The 19,421-nt window shown below is 36.0% G+C and overlaps 1 protein-coding gene across 7 annotated transcripts in view; it reads right to left on the bottom strand.

The window, feature by feature from the left end:
- SPIRE1 (spire type actin nucleation factor 1) overlaps window positions 1-19,421 on the bottom strand; it is a 347,295-nt gene that overhangs the window by 20,837 nt on the left and 307,037 nt on the right. For 4 of the 7 annotated variants that reach the window (XM_057504024.1, XM_036932697.2, XM_036932696.2 and 1 more), the window contains 6 exons: window positions 14,277-14,419; window positions 12,029-12,202; window positions 7,853-7,990; window positions 7,186-7,256; window positions 6,625-6,652; window positions 6,394-6,530 (listed from right to left, as the gene is read on the bottom strand). In XM_057504024.1, the coding sequence (XP_057360007.1) occupies window positions 6,394-6,530; window positions 6,625-6,652; window positions 7,186-7,256; window positions 7,853-7,990; window positions 12,029-12,202; window positions 14,277-14,419 (691 nt within the window). The remainder of the gene's footprint in view (window positions 1-6,393; window positions 6,531-6,624; window positions 6,653-7,185; window positions 7,257-7,852; window positions 7,991-12,028; window positions 12,203-14,276; window positions 14,420-19,421) is intronic. The other 3 variants (XM_036932700.2, XM_036932701.2, XR_005034076.2) reach the window with 2 other exon arrangements.

The raw sequence follows: 19,421 nt of genomic DNA, 5'->3' as shown, positions 1-19,421 counted from the left end.
AAGGAGATAGTCTTTTAAGCCATGGAGGTACACAGATCTCCCAACACAAGGGACCCAAGGAAGACAATACCAAGACATATAATAATTAAAATGGCAAAGATCAAGGATAAAGAGACTTTTAAAAGCAGCTAGAGAGAGAAAAAAGATCACCTACCAAGGAAAACCCATCAGGCTATCATCAGATTTGTCAATAGAAACCTTACAGGCCACAAGGGAGTGGAATGATATATTTAAGGCAATGAAGCAGAAGGGCCTCAAACCAAGAATACTCTACCTGGCAAGGTTATTATTTAAATTTGAAGGAGGGATTAAACAATTTTCAGATAAGCAAAAGCTGAGAAAATTTACCTCCCACAAACCACCTCTACAGTGCATTCTGGAGGGACTGCTATAGATGGAAGTATTCCTAAGGCTAAATAGATGTCACCAGGGGAAATAAAAGCACAGCAAAGCAGAACAATTACAAAGCAGATGCAAAATCACATCAACTACCCCAAAAGTCAATCAAGGGATAGACAAAGAGTACAGAATATGATACCTAAGATATAAAGAATGGAGGAGGAAGAAAAAGGATGAAAAAAAAAAAAAAAAGAACCTTTAGGTTGTGTTTGTAATAGCATACAAAGTGAGTTAAATTAGACTGTTAGACAGTAAGGGAATTACCCTTCAACCTTTGGTAACCACGAATCTAAAGCCTGTAATGGCAATAAGTACATATCTATCAATAATCACCCCAAATGTAAACAGTTTGAATGCACCAATCAGAAGACATAGAGTCACTGAATGGAGTCTAAAAAGACAAGACCCATCTATATGCTGCCTACAAGAGACTCACTTCAACCCAAAGACATACACAGACTGAAAGTGAAGGGATGTAAAAAGATATTTCATGCAACTAATAGGGAGAAAAAAGCAGGAGTTGCAGTACTTGTATCAGACAAAATAGACTTCAAAACAAAGAAAGTAACAAGAGACAAAGGAGGACATTAAATAATGATAAAGGGGTCAGTGCAACAAGTGGATATAATTATTAAAAATATCTATGAACCCAACCCAGGATCACCTACATATGTAAAACAAATACTAACAGAATTAAAGGGGGAAATAGAATGCAATGTATTCATTTTAGGAGGCTTCAACACACCACTCACTCCAAAGAGACAGATCAATCAGACAGAAAATAAGTAAAGGGACAGAGGCACTGAACAATGTATTAGAACAGATGGACCTAATGGACATTTACAGAACACTTCATCCAAAAGCAACAGGATACATGTTCTTCTCAAGTGCACATGGAACATTTTCAAGAATAGATCATATACTAGGCCACAAAAAGAGCCTCAGTAAACTAAAAAAGATTGAAATTGTACTAACCGGCTTCTCAGATCACAAAGGTATAAAACTAGAAATAAATTACATAAAGAAAATGAAAAGCCCACTAACACATGGAGGCTTAATAACATGTTTCTAAATAATCAATGGATCAATGACCAAATAAAAACAGAGATCAAGCAATGTATGGAGACAAATGACAGCAATAATTCAACACTGCAAAATCTGTGGGATGTAGTGAAGGCCATGCTAAAAGGGAAGTATATTGCAATACAGGCCTACCTCAGGAAAGAACAATTCCAAATGGACAGTCTAAACTCTCAATTAATGAAACTAGAAAAGGAACAATAAATGAGGCCCAAATGCAAACAGTTTGAATGCACCAATCAAAAGACATACAGTCACTGATTAAAAAACAAGACCCATCTATATGCTGCCTACAAGAGACTCACTTCAAACCCAAAGACATACACAGACTGAAAGTGAAGGGATGTAAAAAGATATTTCATGCAACTAATAGGGAGAAATCAGTAGAAGGAGGGACAGAATAAAGATTAGAGCAGAAATAAACAAAATTGAGAAGAATAAAACAATAAGAAGAATCAATGAAAGTAAGGGATGGTTCTTTGAGAAAATAAACAAAATAGATAAACCCCTAGCCAGACTTACCAAGAAAAAAAGAGAGATCTACACACATAAACAGAATCAGAAATGAGAAAGGAAAAATCAGTACAGACACCACAGAAATACAAAGAATTATGAAACAATACTATGAAAAATTATATGGCAACAAACTGGATAACCTAAAAGAAATGGACAACTTTCTAGCAAAATACAACCTTCCAAGGCTGGCCCAGGAAGAAACAGAAAATCCGAACAGACCAATTACCAGCAAGGAAATTGAACTCGTAATAAAAAAACTACCTAAGAACAAAACTCCTGGACCAGATAGTTTCACTGCTGAATTTTATCAAACATTTAGTGAAGATCTAATACCCATCTTCCTTAAAGTTTTCCAAAAAGTAGAAGAGTAGGGAATACATCCAAACTCATTCTACGAGGCCAACATCACTCTAATACCAAAATCAGGCAAAGACAACACAAAAAAAGAAAATTACAGACAAATATCCCTGATGAACATAGATGCAAAAATACTCAACAAAATATTAGCAAACTGAATTCAAAAAGATCATCCATCATGATCAAGTGGGATTCATCCCAGGGACGCAAGGACGGTACATTAGAAAATCCATCAATATCATCCACTGCATCAACAAAAAGAAGGACAAAAACCACATGATCATCTGCATAGATGCTGAAAAAGCATTCGACAAAATTCAACATCCATTCATGATAAAAACTCTCAACAAAATAGGTACAGAGGGCAAGTACCTCCACATAATAAAGGCCATATATGAAAAACCCTCAGGCAACATCATACTTAACAGCAAGAAGCTGAAAGCCTTTCCTTTAAGATCAGGAACAAGACAAGGATGCCCACTTTCCCCACTTTTATTCAACATAGTACTGGAGGCCCTGTCCATGGCAATCAGACAGCACAAAGAAATAAAAGGCATCCAGTTGGTAAGAAAGAAGTCAAACTGTCCCTGCTTGAAGATGACATGATATTGTATATAAAAAACCCTAAAGAATCCACTTCATAACTACTAGATCTAATATCTGAATACAGCAAAGTTGCGGGACAGAAAATTAATATACAGAAATCTGTAGCATTCCTATATACTAACGGTGAACTACAGAAAGAGAAATCAGGAAAACAATTCTGTTCACAATTGCATCAAAAAGAATAAAATACCTAGGAATAAAGATAACCAAGAAAGTCAAAGACCTATACTCTGAAAATGAGAAGACACTCATGAGAGAAATTAAAGAAGATACCAATAAATGGAAACACATCCCATGCTCATGGATAGGAAGAATTAATATTGTCAAAATGGCCATGCTGCCTAAAGCAATCTACAGATTCAATGCAATCCCTATCAAAATACCAACAGCATTCTTCAACGAACTAGAGCAAATAATTCAAAAATTCATATGGAACCACCAAAGACCCCGAATAGCCAAAGCAATCCTGAGAAGGAAATATAAAGCAGGGGCCGTTACACACCCTGACTTCAAGCTCTACTACAAAGCCATAGTAATCAAGACAATTTGGTACTGGCACAAGAACAGACCCACAGACCAATGGAACAGACTAGAGAGCCCAGATATAAACCCAAGCATATACGGTCAATTAATATATGATAAAGGAGCCATGGATATACAATGGGGAAATGACAGCCTCTTCAACAAACAGCATTGGCAAAACTGGACACCTACATGTCAGAGAACGACACTGGGTTAGTGTCTAACCCCATACACATAAGTAATCTCAAAATGGATCAAAGACCTGAATATAAGTCATGAAACCATAAAACTCTTAGAAAAAAACATAGGCAAAAATCTCTTGGACATAAACATGAGCAACTTCTTCATGAACATATCTCCCTGGGCAAGGGAAACAAAAGCAAAAATGAACAAGTGGGACTATATCAAACTAAAAAGCTTCTGTATAGCAAAGGACACCATCAGTAGAACAAAAAGACATCCTGCAGTATGGAAGAATATATTCATAAGTGACATATCCGATAAAGTGTTGACATCCAAATTATATGAAGAGCTCACACACCTCAACAAACAAAAAGCAAATAATCCGATTAACAAATGGGCAGAGGAGCTGAACAGGCAGTTCTCCAAAGAAGAAATTCAGATGGCCAACAGGCACATGAAAAGATGCTCCAAATCCCTAATCATCAGAGAAATGCAAATTAAAACCACAATGAGATATTACCTTATAACAGTCAGGATGGCCAACATCCAAAAGACCAACAACAACAAATGTCAGCAAGGATGTGGAGAAAGGGAACCCTTCTACACTGCTGGTGGGAATGTAAAATAGTTCAACCATTGTGGAAAGTAGTACAGAGGTTCCTCAAAAAGCTCAAAATAGAAATACCATTACACCCAGGATTTCCACTCCTAGGAATTTACCCTAAGAATGCAGGAGCCCAGTTTCAAAAAGACATATGCACCCCTATATTTATCACAGCACTATTTACAATAGCCAAGAAATGGAAACAACTGAAGTGTCCATCAATAAGGATAAAGAAGATTTGGTAAATATACACAATGGAATACTTTTCAGCCATAAGAAGAAAACAAATCCTACCATTTGCAACAACATGGATGGAGCTAGAGGGTATTATGCTCCGTGAATAAGCCAGCTGGAGAAAGAGAAGTATCAAATGATTCCACTCATCTGTGGAGCATAAGAACAATGCATAACCTGAAGGAACAAAACAGCAGCAGAGTCACAGAACCCAAGAATGGACTAACAGCTACCAAAGGGAAAGGGACTGGGGAGGATGGGTGGGAAGGGAGGGATAAGGAGGAAAAAGGGGCATCATTTAGCATGTATAATGTGAAGGGGGGACACAGGGAAGATAGGCAATATAACACTGAGAAGACAAGTAGTGATTCTATAGCATCTTACTACACTGATGGACAGTGACTGTAGTGGGGTATGTGGTGGGGAGGTGATAATAGGGGAAGTCTAGTAAGCATAATGTTGTTCATGTAATTGTACATCATAAATGATAGCAAAAACAAAACAAAACAAAACAAAGAAACCGGGAAACATGTTTCATCAAGAAATGATACTCAAAACTGTTAACATGCCTTCTACAATTTTTAGAATATAGGATTTTCTGAATATTCATCTGATTACTACCTATAGAGAGTTGTGAACTTTCACAAACGAAATGAAGTACATTTCATTGTTCCCAGTGTTCTATTGATGATTCAGAAGGCCTTTGAAATTCTTTCTCCAGTGACTGTGTGTCATGGTTAATAAACAATAGTTAGCTTCAGACTACAGGAAACTGTTAATCCATCGACACATCTTGAAAGATTGTCTTTGAACCAGCTTTCTTGTTATTTTTGTATGCCTTCCCATCCTGAACAATTCTCTATGTTTGGGTGACTGTTTCTATGTTGTATTCCAGAGAGCTGGAGTTAACTAAGCCAACATCATAATAAATGTTTTGGGTAACTTCTTGAAATAACTAGGAATCATCTACTCACTATTTTAAACGAAATGTGAATTCACAGTAAGTATACAGATTCACAGTAAGTATAAAACAGTATAAAATACAGATTCACAATAAGTGTAAAAAAGAACAATAGATTTGTTCTTCAATTGCCTTGAGCATGGATGCCAATCCACAATCAGAGGTCATCATGGACCCGGAGTGTCTCAGGGCAGAGAGTGGAAAGCAGCCAGGCGCAACAGTGTGGAGCAAAGGTGAATTACTGAGCTCACAGCTTCCTTGCCTCTCTGTCTGCAGAGCCATGACATGTAGGAGTAGGCAAGGTCCGGCATTTGGCACCAACACCAGTGTCTCTCTCCAACAGGGGCAGCTGGTGCACACAACTTCAACCCTCTTGGCCCTGCCAGTGTGACCCAAGCTGGCCTGACCTTTCATTTTTCTTAAGTACTAACACTAACCTTACTCTGCAGTAAATACAAATTCAGGCAACTTTTTTTAAGTTACCAGCTTTTGGCATAAAGTTTTATTTCTACCTTTACGATAGGGAAGTAAGCTAAAGTTATTATAGACCATTGCAAACACAGGATTAAACAGACTGTCTTTCAAAACTAAAGAAGAAAGATTAGACTGTTATATGCAAGTTTTCAACTCCATTGAAAACAAGGTCAGTTTTAAAGAGGACTTTTAAAGGAACACAAAAGTCATTATTTCTAAAGTAGGAAAAAAACAAAAGAAACCAAACAAAGATCAAAGTATACTTCAAGTAGCTAGTTTTTATCCCTTGACAAGTCACTTTGGGAAATATTGGAGATTGGTGCGAAAGTCAAACTATACTAAACCAACCAACCAACCCAACCCCATTGAGCCAAATCCCTACCACGTCACCACAGTTCTCAACCAGAGCATTCTTCATTTATGAAGGATGCTGTGAAGACTCAGGCCCTTCACTCACCTGGCAATGCTCCGAAGTGGCCGATGGTGGCTACTGGGTGGTTTTTCTGGCTTCATGGAACTTTCTTCTCTTTGCAAGGCAGAAGGTCCCAATGAAAAGATAGGAAGAGTGGAGTATGGCTTGGAGGGCAGCCGCATCTATTATCCCAGATAAAACTGAGAATGAGCAGTACTGTTAAAGAGCTAGTCATTAAAAGTAACACAAGTTATAATTTCGCCAAGCTTAGCTTACCTTTTTGCAACACTGTGAGCACACCGGCCTGTATACAAAATCAGAAGTATTACTTGGCATGATATATGTATGTGAATGGAGAGAGAGAGAAGCCATTGGCTGCATGGTTGGGAATTTCTACAATAAACTGCAAAAACTTTCTGGTTCTTCTATCAGAATATAACAAATTGATACAACTGCAGATTGCCAAAAGGACAATCACTTAACTTGTACACTGTTTCTTATAAAAGGATCAACTCATGTATGTTTGAAATTTTCTTACTTGTCTCTCTAGGGATCATGTGACAACCACATCTATTTTTTCTGTTCAAACATGACATGTTATTATTAGAATTATCTTGGTTGTAAAAAAGAAATACATACACAGAAACATTTTCCAGGTTTAACACCAAATAATTATTTGCTCCACTCTTTTAAAGAAATCAGTATTACTAATGCTCAAGCACAGAACAGTGAGATAATAGATTGGGTCATTTCTAATATTGCTCCTGTGTAGAAAAATGATGAAACAATGAAAATAACTGGTATTTGACTATTATCATCAATTACAAGAAACCTTACCTCTTACAGAACTGACAGGTATAAGACCAGGTGAAGAAGGAAAATCTCCTGGTTCGGCAACAAAAGCAGAGCTAAAAAAATACAAATTTAAAAGAGAAAAAAGCATTGCTAACAGTTAATTTCCTAATTTACATGTTTGAAGACACTTTACATTTATATATTGGTGAAATTTGGTATAGACAGAAGGAAGAAGAAAATTCAGAAGCCCTGTTTTCAAATTTGGCTCTGTGATAATTATAATTTCACTCTATTTAATTATAATTTTACTTTTATGTGGTAACAAAGGCCACAGCTCTCAAGAGCCTCACCATGATGGAAGCAATCTGAAGAAGGTTCTGAAAAAGTCTCCTCTGTTTCTCAGATATGTTTTCTTTACAAATACTTTAAAAGTGTAACAACTAAATGAGAAATGGTTTTATGAAGGCATGCTATGATTTCTTATGATCGTTTTAAACCTTCGTTTTCAATTTCTAAGGGATTAACAAAAATAGTCCCTTTTGTGAGCAAGGCAGAAGAGGAACTGTCCATTAGATAACATGCCTTTTACTTCCTAAAATCCCCTAAAAGTCCTGTATGATCTGGTTAGCAGATAACTCTTTTGTGAGATCATGACTGTGACTGACCATTCTTCTAACCCTGCTGATCAATTAACTTTAAATAACTCTACCTTTCCTTTTTTCAGAGCAGTGTAGACATCTTTATATTGTTGGTATTTTTCCAGCTCTGCCTTCACCAGGACTTGACGAATATGCATCACTTCTTCCACAGTAAGAGCTAGGCATTCCACTGGGTAGCAGAATTCCTCCTAAAATTCAAAATTCCGCATGAGTAAGAAACTCCCAACCCCCCTTTTCTGGTATTGTAAAACTTCCCTTCAGATCACTTGGTTAGTAGCTTCAGAAAAGAAAAGAGTCCCAGTGAACACTGGAACAGACCTGGCACACTCTGGGGACCACATGATTTCTAATTACACTAAGACAACAGATGGCAGAAAACTTCTGGGGGCCATGCATAACACTGTACCGTATTGAAACTTCCATGAAATGAAAGTTCCTCACATTTGTTTTGATATTTTGCCTCAAGAATCTCTATTCCATTAAGTGGAGTTATGTATCTAAGCACTGAAATTGTCAATTTTGTTGTTCTAAACCAAATTTATGTCAGTTTTCTCTTATGATTATACAAAGACATTACTTAGTGTTGTGCTGTATATTACATGCTAATAGACAAACAAAAAATGTACAACATTGGTATACTATTTTAAAAACTGGTCTGTGGTACCCAGAATAACCAGAAGAAGGTGGTTAGTAATTTATACTGAGAAGCATTACTTAGTGGTAAGTTACATCAGCACACCTTGAAAAATCCTAATGGTGTGAGTGGGACTGGAACAGGTAAATTACTGGTGTAGTTTACAGCCAAAAGGTAATTTCTACAGGCTGTCCATAGTTCTCCAGGTTTCTGTTATTATTTTTAAACAACTGCTGAATGCATGGTCAGCACTGGAAAGATGTAGAGAAAATCAGAAGAATTTTGCAATAAGTAAGTGAATAAATATTAATTTTCATAATAAATCTTTATGTTGGCTGTCTTATGTTAATGGTTTCCTTAAAAACAGCTGAGGAAGATGCTGATGTAACTGATCCCACTGAATAAAGAGCCTCATACCCATCTGCTGCCCATCCGGCCTCGCACTTGATTGGCGGATCTAATAGAAAGACAGAATGGTCTTGTGCATTCTCACACTGCCAGGCTTCACAAGGGCCATTGTGGTGTAGTGACACTGAAACTTAATGTCCTCAGTACACATTACAATTCACTCCCACACAACACACAATAGCATTACCCACAGGCATTCTGGAATCAAACAAGCCACATGAGAAAGCACATGACTATGAATGCAGTCAGTTTATGGAGTTTTAACATTCAGTTCTGTCTTTCAATCAGAGAAAAACAAAAACAAATCTAGGTTGCAAACATGACAAACATTAGCATTTACTAAAAAAAGTAGTTTGAAGAACTATGGCTTCTTATCCATACAAAATTATCTCTGTTCAAGCTAAGTTAAGGAGGGCTAAATTTGCTCAAAAATGTTTTGGAAAAAATCCTGCAATTGAATTCTTAAGATGAAGAGCTTAGTATTGGGAGGGTAGGAAGATAGTTTGTTCAGAAAGATTGTATCATTTGTTCTAAGATGTCTAAAACACTTAAAAAAAATCACCATCACATAATTTTCTCTTTCAGTGGGAAAAAATTTCAAAGATAATGGGATTAAACTGGCATATCCAATATCTGCTTTGTTTTGCCACCCCCCCCCCTCAAGAAAAGAAATTAAGTGTCAAATGGGAACAGTGTACTGCCATTATGAAGGTTAGGCCATTAAAACTGTGTATGAGGTAATTGTTGTTGGCTACACATATGTGTATGATGGCTTTTCTAAGCTTTTAACATATTTCATAAGAAGTTTTCCTATTGTCATTTTTATTCTTCAGTGGCATGACTGTGGTATGTTTTCTGATGGCTACCTATGTGACAAAGTTTCTGAGTTTGAACCAAATAATGCATAAATCTAGCAAATAACCAGCCACACACCACATGAGATTTGTTGTGCATGCCAGGAAGATGGCAAACAGGGCTTAGTTAATTAATTCACTTCATAACCAGGATGCCTGGGCTGGTCAACATTTCTGGTACACACGGGAATCCTTTTTATTTGCGGGGATATACTAGCATACATAATAAACCTGACAGTCTACTTCCCTCTCCTCAGTCATGTCACTAAAGGGCTTAGTCAAGCATACTTTCAACTTACTGCTTGGAGCCACATGTAAATCTAGGACTTCATAGGATATAATAAGATTTTGTAGAATTTTTTGTGTTCTTGTCTTTTTTAAAATTTCAAGCAGATTACCTTTAATAAAACAATTTCCATCAGGTCAAATGCTAATGTTTTAATTTTGGTGCTTTCCCAAGGACAACAAAACTTTAATGCAACATTAAAGAAAAATAATAAATAGTTTATTAGAATAGTTTTCATTATTTTTTTTTTCAATTGACAAAAAATATTAATTCAACATCCCCAAAGTCAAATTAAATCTGAAGAGATCTTGCTGGAATACCAATGTTCCAAATGTGAAGAGTGCTCGGGATTTAACCATGAGTGAGAGCCCTTTTCCCCATCATTACCCTGGCCTTAGTTATTCCTATCTTAAGCACTAAGTTCGTCTTCCCAGCTAGACACAGACTATGAGGACTAGATCGGCAAAATTCTAGTAACTCCCTGGCTTGTCTGTGCTTCAATGTGACTCCCAAATATAAGAAAGGGAAGCTAAATCTGAAAGTTTTAATAAAGATTACAGTTATGCTTTATGATATGTGCCTTTAGAACTTATTTTTATGTATGTCATTAAAACTGCTGAGTTTTTGTTGAATATTCTGGTTATATTTACCATTCAAAATGACCAGAGTTAGGCAGCACAGAAATTAGAGAGCATAATGTGTAATTTGGTTTCTGAGCCACAGAAAGAATGGGAATAGCCATATTTAACATAGTATTTTTGATTAACAAAAACTTTATAAGTTGTAGATATTTGAAGATTATCCAAAACAACCATTTTTTTTTTTAGTTTTTAATAAACCAAAGGAAGGCAGATTTAGATAGAAGCAGCAATTATTAATTTAATTACTCTTCTTTTTTTTCAAGTCAACTTTAAAACTCTCAAAATACAGATATCTCTGGGAAGGATTGATAATCAAAATAAAAATATAAGCATTATCTTCAGTAATAGGAGGAATGACAGGAATTAAAATGCCATCCCTGCACCTGCGTATGTACTACCCAAATGGCCAGATCTAAAATGTGAGAAAGAACAGAGATTTATCCTGTGTTTCATGACAAACAAAGGAAGTTGTTGTATCTCATTTACATTCAGAATCTCCCTTCTAAACCAAGATGGGTAATAAAGAATAACAAAGAAACCAGCTGCTGGTCCATCTGTCAAGGACATGTTTAGCACCTAAAGGACCCTGGAGAACCTTTGTGAGGCAGAACAGGGCAAGGCGGCTGCCAACACTGGTCCATAGTGGGCACTACACTGAAGGGGGGGGAAGCACTGACATGGTCTGCTGGCTTTTTACTTTACTGCTGTTTAGAGATTATTATATTTTATTTAAAACTATATATTCTGTGTGAAAATCTCAAAAACAATAAAATGCAGAATTATTTGAATTATTTTAAATAACCACATTAACAAAAACAAAACTTAAAATTTCTCTCCACAGTGAAGTAAAACTGGGTTGTCACAAAAACATGTAACACCTGGACCATCACAATGCAGCTTTAAGAAAGGTGCTGGGGAAAAGATTCTCTGAGCTTAGGGTAGACACATACTATGGATGCATAGCCCCTTGGAGCTTGTGGTGGGGTGCATGGGAAATGGGCAATGACACAGTACGGGTGGCATGAGTCCCCATGGCTTCCTGGCCTGGTAGGAGGCTGCTCTGCCAGCTTAGAGAGAGAGCAGAGCATCCCACAGGCTGTCAGAGTGCCCTGGCACATTCAGAAGGAGATGGCATTCCTCCTGCTATACAATTATGTCACTCATAGAGACGCACTCGCTGCCTCTAATCTGATGCTGCATTTTGAGTTTGTTGTCCTTTCAAAGTTATTTTCTTCTCAACTGAGATCATGTTATGATCTATGCATCCTACAAAAGATTGGAATCAATAATCAGAAGCAAAATGCCCATCTAAGCTGTTAATTTTCAGAGAGTGCAGGAGTGGAGGTATCACTGCCAAAGAGACAGAGTAAAATAATTCCCAGAACCAGCAGAAAGAGGCCAACCTTTGAGGATTTCCACCTGCTGGTAAAAGCTCTCTCACAGAGATAATACATAGCCCCTGCTGCCCCAAACATGGCTGCTTCAAAAGGGTGCGAGCTGAGCAGAGAAGCTGTTTGTATGGTAGAAAAAAGGGGTCGGAAAGGCGTCCTTGGCCATACACTGGTTATCCTAGGAACCTGAACAATAGATAAGGGTAAAGGAAAATGGCAGGGGGAAAAGAAAAGGAGAAAATAATGCTGAACATGAGTGACCTACAAATACTGATAACAGAACATGAAAGAAAAAAACAAGAAAAACAAAACACCACAGAGGCTGTTAACAGTAGATTCCAAATGTGTGTCCATGCCAACGTCTACATCCATATGGAATCAATCAGTAAACAGAGTCCACACAGCAAAGATTTAAATTTAAGATTTTTTCTAACCTAGTTGTTCTGTGAATCTGACTTTCCTAAATGGGGCTCGTGGGATGCTGGTCAGCAGCAACTGCATACCGTGCCTGAGAAAGTGTAAGAATATACACGAAGCGGCCACTGGCTTCCTTGCAGAAAATGATTAAAGACAAGTTGCCTTTCACTTAAATGGGCAATTATCCTCAATTATCATTTCTGAAGATAAGCTACTAGCAAGAAAAGTCATTACTCTGACCTGGATGCTGTTCTGTTCCAGCTAGTGCCTGAGGCACCTCAAGGGGTGCAGTTCCACAGGGAACCTGAACACCAGCCAGTGCTGACCAGAGATGCTCTCCTACCGCCTTTTTACTGAGACCCTTCTCTGTTGACTGCAGATTGGTCTCATCTTGTTCTCTTTTTCCACAAAAAACAACTCACAGCCTGACCAAGCATACACTATGAGATCTCCTTCCCCAGGAAATATGCCCTTCATAGGCTCCTGATGTGGGCTGATGGTTTTAGCAAAACTTCTATTATCAGCCAAAATTTCTTTGTAGTTGATCTGATAGTTCCTTCACATTGACATATTAAAATTTAAGTCTAACTTCAACAATGATGTCATATGATCACAAGACCAGGTGCACAGTTGAATGATAAACTGGCTTCTAGGAAAAGCTGAGTGAAGAGAAGAATCTTCTGATTACTGGACTTGTGAAAAAAGTCACAGAGGAGCTCCCTCTTGTATTTTTTAAGTTGTGACACTAATTGTATATTTTGCTAAAGTAATAACATATTCAGATTTATAAAAGTCTTTGGATTTTAAAGTTTAAGGCTGCCTGTTAAAGTTCTGTTTTTCTGCTGGTAAACCACTGATGAAGCTTTATTTAACCAAGTCTCAGTGTTTCGGTTATTCTTTAGGAATTAGAGGAATATTATCAGGAATGGCCCTAAAATCATTAGTTCTTAAATTGTTTTGTTTAGGAATAGGGAATGACTGATTAAATTTCAATACTATAAACTCTGTTCAAACTCAGTATTTTCACAATAACTAAACTATCTCCACCTACTTTGAGGGAGGTACATCTGTTATTGCTTCATTTGAACCCCTGATGATTCATCACTGCCTAAAAATATGGACTAATATGCATTCCAGTGTTTTTTATTCTTGAGTATCTGAAAAAAATATTAGACATGAGTTTGCTGGTACAATTATTGATTAAAGCCTTGTATCTTGCCTGCAAATACTTCTGATGTCAAGGTAGACTACAAAGAATCTGCGCAGACCTCTTTTGGCTGGTGGATCTGATCTATTAACGTCTTCCTGGCAGGGCCTTGTGTACTATATGCTACTGTCCTGGGAAATGAGTAGCCACTATGTGAACCTGAAGTCTCTGGAAAACAACAAAAACTGTCAACCTGGATTGCTATCTGGACTAGCATCAGCTTTCGTTTCAGTATCACAAAACATAGTTGAAAACAATGTGCAATGGCTTGTAATGGATCAAAATTCTCCCCTTGTACTTCCGCCTCAATAAAAGTCTATTCTAGTCAGACTTTGTTAAGTCTTTTGATTAGTTTAAACAATTTTTAAGTGGATTAATACCCTTTGAAAGAAGAAAGCATTTCTTTAATAATAATCCATACTTTTGACTGTTTATAAGTCTTCCTAAAAAAAAACTACTTTAAACAAACAAATTTCATTTAGGACACTGATAGGGTTGGTTTTCTTTAGCTATTAAAAATGAATAAGATTATTTAAAGTTCATTCTAACCTTTGGAAGTTTTTGCTCCTAATAGTCATCTCAAGAAAGCTAAAGATTCTTAAGTCATTCACTATGCAGGGTCTTTCAGTTACTTACAAGAGATCGGGAGCTCTGTTTGGATGGTGGCAGAAACTGTCTCACATTAGTAGGTGTTTCCTTTTCAATGGAATGCCGTCTCTGGGGTGGCTGCCGTCTTTCTGGCTGGGGTGTTGATGATATGGGCAAGAATTTTGGAGGCTCTAAAGACATGAAATTAACCAAGCTGAAATGAACTTTCTTGCAATAAAAATCTTAGATTTTGAATTTCTAACAGAAAACCCTTTGTCATTTGTGACAAACACTGCATTCAAAGATGAACTCTTTATTTCATCAGAGAGGTATATTAAGATTAGAGGTCCTAGGGGGATACTGTGAAGACTGGTATAGAAGAATCTTTGGAAGCTAAACTTTCTACAGAAATAGCAAGGAAAAGAGGAAAAATATTAATATTCACTCAAATTCATACATAAAAACACCATTAAAATATAGTCTCATATTTCTATATACAAATGCAGCTTATTTCACACAGAATTTTGCAAGTAAAGAGCATCAGGCATTATTTAAAAATATGTAAAAGTATGTATTCTGTGTGTCCAAAAAGACTCTTAAATCTTACCAAAATTCTCAGGTGTACCTTCCTGTTATGTTCTTTTTAAAGATAAAATATGAAAATTCTTCCTTGATGTTTATCAAGCTATTTTGTCCATAGGTTTATATCAAGCTATATTTAAATTTTGAAAAATAATTCCAGTGTTGATGTTAATACTGTACCACTGCTCTCTTCTGCCTACCAAATATTTTGGGACAGGGTTTAAAAGAAAATGTTTAAGGCTTTGAATGGTTCTGGACTCACATTTTTGAAAACATAAGGAGAAGATTAGAAATAAATTATGCTGCCAGTTTTATTTAGTACTTCCTCCTACTCTCTGTAAAGTAAGGCTGCTTCAATGTAGTGACTGAAGTAAGTCAAAGTCAGCACGAAGTTAAACATGACCCACCTATTTTGACTGTCTCACCAAGAGAAATCACTAAAGGAAAACAAAGAACATAATAAAAAAAAATACATAAGTCCCTTATGTGATATAATTGGGTCTCTATAATATTTAAAAGGACTGGCTAAATACCAATTACAGACAATAACCAGCTCCTACTGTTCTTTTGATATAGTCTGTTTTAATTAAATCAAAATCCTGTTTAAAGAATTGTAACTACTAAAAACTCCATATGTATAGGAAATCAAATCAATGTTTTAAGGACATCTTTTTTTTAAATCAAAGTACAGTTGAAACACAGTATTATATCGGGGTATTATAACTAACAGTGGTTCAACAGTTACACACATTATTAAATCCTCACCCCAACTAGTGCAGTTACTATCTGTCAACAAAGAAAGATGTTACAGAACAATTGGCTATACTTTATATGTTGCCCTCCCATCCCTGTGACCAATTTATATTATGATGGAGATTTTTGTGCCCCTTTATTCTCCTCACCCTTCCTACCTACCAAGCTCACCCACTCCCCCATGGTAACCACCAGTCCCTTCTCAGGGTCTATGAGTCTACTGCCATTTTGTTCATTTTGTTTTTAGTATCCACAAATAAGTGAAATCAAATGGTATTTGTCTTTCTCTGCCTGGCTTATTTCACTTAGCATAATACCCTCTAGGTCCATCCATGTTGTTGCAAATGGCAGGATTTCTTTTTTTTATGGCTGAGTAATACTCTACTGTATATATGTACCACATCTTCTTTATCCATTCATCTATTAATGGACACTTGGATTGCTTCCATATCTTGACTATTGTAAATAATGCGGCAATAAACATAGGGGTGCATATATTTTTTCGAGTCAAGGATTTTGTTTTCTTTGGGTAAATTCCTATAAGTGCAATTACTGGGTCATTTGGCATTTCTATTTTTTAGTTTTTTGAAGAACCTCCATACTGCTTTCTACAGTGGCTGCACCAATTTACATTCCCACCAACAGTGTAAGAGGGTTCCCTTTTCTCTACATTCTTGCCAACACTTGTTATTTCTTGTCTTTTGGATAGTGACTATTTTAACTGGTGTGAGGTGATATCTCACTGTGGTTTTGATTTGTATTTCCCTGATGATCAACCATATGGAGGATTTTTTCATGTGCCTGTTGGCCATTTGTATGTCTTTGGAAAAATATCTGTTCAGGTTGTCTGCCCATTTTTAAATTGGGTTATTTGTTTTTTTTGGCATTGAGGAAGAAGTTTTTCCTCTTGTTAAGTTTTTTTTTTTTTAATTGCAGCAAAATACATGTAACATAGTATTACTGTCTTAACCATATTTAAACCTACAGTTCAGTGGTTTTTCATACATTGTTGTACAACCACTACCACCATACAACTCAATAACTCTTCATCTTGTAAAACTGAAACTACAACCATTAAACACCAACTCCCCATTGCCCCTCCCCCAGACCCCTGCAACTACCATTTCTTCTCTCTGTCTCTATGAATTTGACTACTCTAAGTACATCATTTAAGTAGAATCATCAAGTTATTTGCCTTTTTGTTATTGCCTTATTTCCCTTGGAAAAATGTCCTCAAGTTTCATCTGTGTTGTAGACTACTACAGCATTTCTCCCCTTGTTAAGACTGAATAATATTTCATTGTTTGGATATTCCACATTTTGCTTATCCATTCATCCACTGATGGACACTTGTGTTGCTTCCATGTTTTAGCTATTGTGAATAGTGTTGTAATGAACATGGGTGTACAAATATTTTTTCAAGACCCTGCTTTCAATTCTTTTGGGTATATACCCAGAAGTAGAATTGCTGGATCATATGATAATTCTATTAAAAAATTTGTAAGGAATCACTATACTGTTTTATATAGCACTTCGATCATTTTACATTCCCACCAATAATGCAGAAGGATTCCAATTTCCCCACATTTCTTGCCAACATTTTTTTTCTGTTTTTTTTGAAAGCAGTTACTCTAATAGGTGTAAGGCAGTATCTCACTAGTTTTGACTGGCACTTCCCTAATGATTAGTGATGTTGAGAATCTTTTCATGTACTTGTTGACCACTTGTATGTCTTCTATGGAGAAATGTCTACTTGAGTCCTTTGCCCATTTTTTATTTGGGTTATCTTTTTGTTGTTGAGTTTTAGGAGTTCTTGACACATTCTAGGTATCAATCCTTTATCAGATATATGATTTGCAAATATTTTCTCAGTTCTGTGAGCTGCCTTTTTACTGTGCTGATGTGTCTTTTGAGGCCCAGAAGTTTTTAATTTTCATGAATTCCAATTTTTCTATTCTTCCCTTTTGTTATCTATGTCTTTGGTGTAATATCCAAGGTATCACTGTCAAATTCAATGTCATGAAGCTTTTGTCCTATATTTTCTTCTAAAAATTTTATTATTTTAGGTCTTACATTTAGGTGTTTGAGCCATTTTGAGTTAATTTTTATATATGGTATAGGTAAGAGTCTAACTTCATTCTTTTGCACTTGGATATCCTTTTTTCCAGTATCATCTGTCAAAGATTGTCTTTTCCCCATTGAATGGTCTTGATGTATTTGTCAAAAAATCATTTGCCTTGTGATGGTTTATTCTGGGCTCTTTATTATATTCCATTGGTCTATATATTTCTCTTTATGTCAATACTAAACACTTTGGTTACTGTAACTTTGTAGTTAAGCTTTAAAATCAGGAAGTATGAGTTCTTTAGTCTTGTTCTTTTTCAAGATTGTTTTAGCTATCATGGGTTCCTTCTAATTCTGTATGAATTTTAGGATTGTTTTTTTCTATTTCTGCAAAAAATATCATTGGCATTTTGACAGGGACTACACTGAACCTGTAGATCACTTTAGGCAGTACAGACATTTAAACAATATTAAATTTTCTAATCCACAAACATGGGACATATTTCCATTTATTTATGTTTTGCTTTCTGGAATGTTTCATAATTTTTAGTGAACAAGTCCTTTCTTGGTTAATTTATAAGCATTTCATTCTTTTTGATGCTATTAAAAATGGAATTGTTTTTGTAATTTCCCCTTCAGATTATTCATTGTTCATGTAAAGAAATGCGACTGATTTTTCTGTTGACTGTGTATTGTGTCACTTTGCTGGATCCATTTATTCTAGCAGTTTTATTTTTGTGTGGAGTCTTTAGGGTTTTCTGTATATATAAAATCATATCTACAAAAAAGAGATAATCTACTTCTTCTTTTCCAATTTGAATGCTTTTTATTTCTTTTCCTTGCCAAATTGCTCTGGCTAGAACTTCCAGTGCTATGTTGAATAGAAGTGATGAAAGCAAGCATCTTTGGCTTATTCCTAACCTTAGAGAAAACACTTTTAGTCTTTCACTATTGAGTATGATTTATGAGTAGGTTTTTTATATATGGATTTTAAGTTGAGGCAGTTTCCTTCTATTCCTAATTTGTTTAATGTTTTATCATGAAAGGGTATGCAATTTTGTCAAATGTTTTATCCGCATCAAATGAAATATTCATGTGGGTTTTTTCCTTCATTCTGTTAATGTGATATATTATGTTAATTATTTTTTTGTATGTTTAACCATCCTTGCATTCCAGGAATAAATCCCACTTCGTCATGGTGTATAATCATTCTAATATGCTGCTGAGTTCTGTTTGCTAGTATTTTGTTGGTGATTTAAAAATCAATATTCATCAGGGGCATTGGTCTGTAGTTTTACTTTCTTGTAGTGTGTTTGTTTGGCTTTGGTATCAGGGTAATGCTGGTCTCACAAAATGAGTTAGGAAGTGTTACCTCCTTTCCAATATTTTGGAGATATTTGAGAAGGACTGGCAGTATTCTTTAAATGTTTGGTGGAATTCACCAGTGAAGCATCAGGTTCATGCTTTTTCTTGGTTGGGAGATTTTATGCTTATGACTTAGTATTCTTACTAGTTATAGGTCTGTTCAGATTTTCTTTTTTGTTCTGATTTATTCTTACTAGGTTTTGCATTTTGAGGAATTGTCCACTTCATCTAGGTAGTCCAATTTGATGGTATACAATTGTTCATAATCCTCTTTTATAATTCTTTTTATTTCTGTAGAATCAGTAGTGATGTCCCTTCATTTTTGATTTTAGTAGTTTGAGCTTTTTTTCCCTTACTTCATCTAGCTAAAGGCTTGTCCATTTCATTGATCTTTTTGAAGAACAAACTTGGTTTCACTGACTTTCTCCA

Source organism: Manis pentadactyla, chromosome 6 (genome assembly GCF_030020395.1).
Source record: "Manis pentadactyla isolate mManPen7 chromosome 6, mManPen7.hap1, whole genome shotgun sequence".
Taxonomy (NCBI): domain Eukaryota; kingdom Metazoa; phylum Chordata; class Mammalia; order Pholidota; family Manidae; genus Manis; species Manis pentadactyla.
The sequence above is the reverse complement of the archived record's forward strand: the minus strand, read 5'-3'. Positions and strand labels throughout refer to the sequence as shown.